Here is a 6,146-nt window from a genome sequence, read left to right as displayed (position 1 = left end):
AGATTCTGGAATGTTTCCAAGAAGGTGAGGTGTGTGCTTATCATGTGGACTACGTAAACCCTGCTCAACCTTCACTTTTCTCAGGGTGTGGCCCTCATTGCCACAGTGAACAGAGTTGGTTTTCCTGCTGTGTGTTCTTTGTGAGGTTAATGGTCACTGGTTGTTTGCATTCTTACACACTTACACACACATAGTCTGTCTGTTGGGGCAGGCACATGTTCATTCATGTACACTACAGGGATGCTCTCAGTGTATGCTCTGGCACCACACATTATTCAGCCCCAAGAGCTGGTGTGGTCACCTGCCAAAAAATGAATAAAGGTAATTCCCCTTTGTCCAACTGTTTAAAACTTGGCTGTCTGGTAACTCACATATTCATGTTAATCGTCATATTTCAAAGGGTTTATAGTAATAAACTTCTATATCTGAGAGATATTGCATTTTAGTGCTATAGTTGACCGTGACATCTGCTGACACCAGTGCAGCTCTCAGCAGGCCCATCAGAACCAGTAGATCCTCAGCAGACCAGGACTTCATGAACAAGGCAAGGCTTCCGCCATACTCCGAATTAAAAACAAGAAGTGAGAAAGAGAGAGAGAGGAAGAAAAGAGTGCTATAGACAGAAAAAAGTGTGTTCATTCCTTTCATTATACCCACATGCTCACAACAAATCTTTATCTGTGCAATATAGCTGTGTGATTAGGCTATATCAATCTGTATGAAATAGTAAGCATTGCATATTCATGGTATTCTCATCATTAAACATACTGGTATGTTGTTGGTATGACATGTACATATAATAAATATGTGTTTCCTAAGGCAAGTACAAGTTTAAAGGATTGCTTGCAATTGCTATTCAAACTTGCCTGTGTCAAAACAAACATGTTAATTGTTTTGGGCACAACTAACACTACTAAAGTGACTTTTATTTATGCATTAGATATGCATAAGGTTAGTTCATTTCCCTGCTCAAGGCTCTTGTAGATGTCTTAGGTTAGGAGCCATACTGTAGGTGTACTAACAAAACCAGGATTTGCAAAAAAACTCATGGGAGTTTGATCTGAGTTGTACTGTCCTCCACCACAACTCACCTTGCCTGCAAAAAGTTGCCACATGATCTTACCACCAGTGTTCATTTTCAGTCTATTATGTTTTTAAGACATTTGATTCCTGTGTGTAATCTAGCAAACAGTTGTTTCCCTGACATTCTTTGTTCCTCATAAACGTCCAGTGTAAGTTGGGGGTAATTAAGTTGCATGCTTCAGCCATTGTGAAAGGCTCAGAGAGAGCACCCAGAAGCTGTTACCAAGGATACTGGTCTCATGATGACACTAGAGCCCACTGGCTATACAGACCAGTGAAGGCAAACTAAAGCCGTCTATTGTGCTCATAAGAGAAATGAAGACGATAAGATGAAAATGAAATGATGAAGATGAAATTAAGTTGATACACACACACACACAAACACACACACACACACACACCCCTTTACTGCTGTAAATTCTAGATCTAGAAATGTCTAGCTCACACTGATGTACCCACCATTCTTTATGTATTTTCTGTTTTTGTTTTTCTCTTCTGGTCATCTGATCTTGTATGTTACATTGTATGTAACAATACATTTGGCAACACTGTCCCTATACAGTCATGCCAATAAAACAACTTTGAATTTGAAGATGGGACAACTAAGAACTGGGAAACAATGAGAGGTTTTGAGTACATTCAGTAGTATAAGTAAAGTGGCTCAAAGACAGTCATTCAGTTACAAACACTAGAGTTGCATTCAAAATATCCACTAATATTGCAATCTATACTTAATAACTAGTGGTTATTCACTATATTGCACTGTAAAGTGAGTAAGTAGACGTTCCGAACGCAGCTTATGTCTATAATAATGGATCCGGCATGGATTTCTACAATCTCTTAAAGATGAATAAAATAACATACCCAGTAACATTTTTCAGTGTTTTAATTACAAATCTGCTTCATGAGTAAACAAAAAAATGATCACAACCAAACATAAACCCATAAATCTCAGCAACATATTCAACGAGACCTTGCAGTAGCAGTTTTCAGATGTCTGAGCACTGGAATGTAGTTATCACTTAGGACGTCATGTACAGTAAGGGTCAGACCAACTGCTGACTGTGATGCTCTGCCACTGCTCTGAGGTGGGGAGTTTTCATCGGTCATCTTTCCTCGGCTGGGTCTGAATGCTGATTGGACAACCAGCTGATGACAATCTCAGTGCTTTAATTCTTCCTCTTGCCCTTGCTGCCGGTGACTTTGGCGGGAGTTGTCGTGGGAACGGCAGCCTGGTAGAGAGCGGCTGAGACTTTGTTGATGTAGTAAAGTGAGAAGAGAGAGAAGATCAGGCTGAAGAGAGGGAAGGAGTGAAGAGAAAAAAAGAAAAGAAGAAAAACAAATATTTGCAGTTAGTGCCAGTGCATAAATCAATCAACACTAATGATCCAACAACACACATTAGGCCTGCTCCACAGAACACTTCGAAATGGTGAAATCAAGCAAGGCAGTGAGAATCACTTTCCTTCAACTGCAGAAAAGAATGTGCACAGTGGCATAACCAAACAGAGACCCTTGTTGTTGTGTTAGAACATGTGATCCTTGTTTTGAAGGTCTCGAAATATCCTAAGGATTCCCTTAGTTGTGCACATTCAATCACTGCCAGTGCTACATTAGGTTGAAGAGTGAAACGTGTTTCAGTCGCCATCTCCTTATATGACATACTGGTATCACTACAGGGGATGTGATGCAGGCCATGAGGATAAGTGATGGGTCTGACAAATGCTAGTGTAGTATAGTCTAGGGATGTATCTAAGAGTGCATTTTAATTTGCTCTGGCAGATCCGTCTGTTGACTCTCCCTGTGCAGAATCCAAGGAAATAATCATAACCACAGATTACTCAAGCCAAGTGATTTGGTGCCAGCCAGACTGACAGGCAGGCTCCACCAGGATCATAACTGAAACAACCCGTTCACAGAGTGTAAACAGCAGTTTTAGGCTGGTCTAACATGCCAGGGGTAGCCTGCCTGTTAGTGTAGGAGGCATCTGTAGAGAAAAGTTAACTCACCATGTGGTCACACAGACCCGATGCACCAGCGCAGAGGCAAACAGAGCCAGTGACAGGCACAGAGTAACTGTTGGGTCAACAGAGAAAAAGGTCAGCGAAAGAGAACAAAAGAGAGTAAAGAAATACAAAACAATGTTGCAATCAGCCAGTATCTAGAAATAGATAGATAAATACTGTAGATAGATAGATACTTTATTCATCCAGAGGGGAATTTTAGGCATCCAGTGGCTTATACAAGCATACCACAACAAACACACATATCTCTTACATACTGTAACTAAAATCAATCACAGAAATGTACAAACTTAAAGGGGCATGTGAATTGATTGCACAGGTGTGGTATGGACTGACCATTTGATGTCTTGAACATGTTAAGGTACTATGGTAGAGTATGTGCAAGAGTGGTAGTGCAAAAGTGAACAGTGTGATAGGTGAAAATGTGAGCTGTAACTATTGATTGGTGAAAATGTAACTATTCAAAGTGTTATTTCAGTCATCTTGGATACAAAAGGAAAATCACCTGGAAAAGGTTTGCGCTGGCGAATGGACCTAATTATCAGCATTTTATTATCAGAATAAAAATCTGTGAAATGCACACTCACTTTCTGGGAAGATCTTGGCCTGGAAGCCCTTTCCAAAGACCAGGTTCTCCAGGTTATTGAAAGCCTGAGTTAAACGTTAAAGAGGATATGCTCTCTGACAGTGATTTATGTTTTACCTACCATTCATAATCTATTCATAGTTTTATGCAAACAAACAGAAATACTTTTTTTCCCCTATATTTCAACCTTGTATCATAAATAACAGTTTGGCTCCAACATTGATGAAATAAAGAAAGATTGAGAAGTCTTACACAACTTCCAGAGTGCATGTGGCAAAATAATCATTGTGTATAATTCTCTTCAGTTCAGCCCACAGACATCTGCCTCTAATAAACATGAATTTCTTTTTAAACACTTGCAGTATGTTTGGGCTGCAGCAAAATTAAACAAATAACCTGACTGTATCGTGCAGAATACTGCCCCAGCAAAGTTCTAACCACTACAGTAATACAGCAAAAAGGGGTTTGTATATCCTCTTTTGGAAATAATGAGTTCAGATATAGAATATTACAACAATATTACTGGCTTATCCAGTCAATTGTAGGAGTAACAACTGATTCCTACAGAACACATCACGTCTGAAACCATCCAGTGTCCTTTTGGAGACCAGTGTTGATCACTCTTGAAGTTACCTGGATAAGCCCATGCATTTATATGTTCCCACTCTAAAGAATGGTTATTGGTCAGGGTTGTGTTTAAAGGATACAGTGAGAGAGCAGACAAAAAGCACAGAGCCCAGGAACCCGCCGAGGATGGTCAGCCACTCTGTGGAGCACAGCTGACGACTGAACATCTGCATACCGGCGAATACCAGCACCGACAGCAGGCTGGACAGCACCAGAGATGTCCCTGTATTTACCGCTACAACACAGCATAAGGAACGAGAGTAAAACAGAGATAATATATTATTGTCACTACCACACAAGATACAAGTTGCCCTCTACTGGTGCATTTGACTTATTTCGCTTCTTTCGGTTTGAGGATGTTAGGGCCACGTCAGTGTACGACTTCCAAAAAATCCGTCTAGAAACATGCCCCGAAGGAAACAAGACATACTAGGTTACCTTTAGCTAATAAAATATTATCTGTTGCGGTCAGAGTGTATCTCTAGTGTTCCTATGAGCAAACATTGGGCTTTATCAACATTAATTGGGACAGAATATCACTGATATCATGTTGGTTATAACGTTTTCTGTAGGGCAAGCTCTTGCATTGCAGTTCGCAGTGCAAACTAACGTCAACGATTACTTAACTAACGTGCCTGCATATCGTATACTGACATAAGAAACCAAGAGAAAACTCTATTTATGCCCATTCGGTATGCCCAAACTGTAAATGACAGAGAACAAGCCAATGACGTTACATTAGCTTGGATTGCTAACTAACGTTAGTTGATGGCTAAAGTTAAATCAAAGATTAAACCTAAATAAAGCATCTTACCAAATAGCACAACCAACAGCTAATTACTGAACCCTTATCTATATACCCCAAATGCACGAATGTACATACCCATAATTCGCGTTTTAAAAGCAAATGAAAATGATTCAAATGGAGCTCTAGGCAGGAAAGGTTCCGTGAAGCGATGATGTGGTGAACACCAACGCGAAGTAATCGTGGCAGTAGCAATATCTCTAAAAACCACTACCGCCACCTGGTGTTTAAAGTGAAGCGGTTCAAACCTGACAGCCTCCTTTGTGTAGTCTACAGCCTCAAATTGATGGGGTTTATCTGATAGGCTAGAGGGGATGCAGGGGTATGGAATGAATTGTTGGATGTGCATGCATAATCTGCAGCATATGATTACTCGAAGGCTAAATTACGAATGTGCAATAGTTTATAAAATGCAGATAAAATAGCCTTGTATTTTGTCCACGAACCATGCGAACTTGGATCCATTTCTCTCTGCAGGTTCCTTCGCGCATGCTCTCCATGACTGGTTTATTGAATTCTGTATAAGACGAGTCAGGGGACCGAGCTCGATTGCTTTGCTCACATTAGCCATTGAAGCTGGATCCATTCAAGCAGCATCATGCTGTCACATAACGGATACGGCTGAACATTTTAGAGGGCGAACAAGACCGTGTTTTGCCGTGTTTTTCCCTCTAGTAACCCTCTTCCATTGTAAGTAATGGCACGCGCTAACGAGCGACAGTACAGGTGTGATGCGCGCATAGCGTACCTTGATTATTTCTACGCCATTTATTTTCTACGGAAAAAAATAGATTAAAATAGGCCTATGTGTCAGTCGCTAGGCTTGCTGCCTGTATTGTGTATTATTTTGTAATAAATCCTTAAAAGAAACGGTTGGATCCAGCAATGGCAGATCAGGATCTCCACACATTTACCTCCATCATGGATGCTCTGGTTCGCGTCAGCGTAAGTGTGATAATACTTGACCTACATATTCTGATCACTTGTTGGGTATAATTAGCCTTTACATTTGTTGGTTATC

The 6,146-nt window shown here is 40.5% G+C and overlaps 2 protein-coding genes across 2 annotated transcripts in view; one reads left to right on the top strand and one right to left on the bottom strand.

Moving 5' to 3' along the window:
- Positions 1-1,954: 1,954 nt before the first annotated feature.
- On the bottom strand, positions 1,955-5,328 carry krtcap2 (keratinocyte associated protein 2). The gene is made up of 5 exons (XM_062539138.1): positions 5,204-5,328; positions 4,401-4,555; positions 3,695-3,758; positions 3,093-3,159; positions 1,955-2,376 (listed from the first exon to the last, which is right to left on the bottom strand). The coding sequence occupies exons 1-5, from the start codon at positions 5,205-5,207 to the stop codon at positions 2,253-2,255; spliced, it is 414 nt and encodes a 137-aa protein (XP_062395122.1). The 5' UTR covers positions 5,208-5,328; the 3' UTR covers positions 1,955-2,252.
- Positions 5,329-6,010: 682 nt separating this feature from the next.
- Positions 6,011-6,146, top strand: part of trim46a (tripartite motif containing 46a) — a 22,093-nt gene continuing 21,957 nt past the window's right edge. The window contains exon 1 of the mRNA XM_062539137.1: positions 6,011-6,070. Within this exon, the coding sequence (XP_062395121.1) occupies positions 6,011-6,070 (60 nt within the window). The remainder of the gene's footprint in view (positions 6,071-6,146) is intronic.

The sequence above is a fragment of the Sardina pilchardus genome, chromosome 6 (genome assembly GCF_963854185.1).
Source record: "Sardina pilchardus chromosome 6, fSarPil1.1, whole genome shotgun sequence".
Taxonomy (NCBI): domain Eukaryota; kingdom Metazoa; phylum Chordata; class Actinopteri; order Clupeiformes; family Clupeidae; genus Sardina; species Sardina pilchardus.
This window is presented reverse-complemented; position numbering and strand designations above follow the sequence as displayed.

Bases quoted from the DNA above. Each gene is read 5' to 3' on its own strand.
- krtcap2 (XM_062539138.1), bottom strand. The intron at 3,160-3,694 runs GTGAGTGTGCAT...TTGACCCAACAG, and splicing joins GGCCAAGATCTTCCCAGAAA to TTACTCTGTGCCTGTCACTG. The intron at 2,377-3,092 runs GTGAGTTAACTT...CCCTCTCTTCAG, and splicing joins CGGGTCTGTGTGACCACATG to CCTGATCTTCTCTCTCTTCT.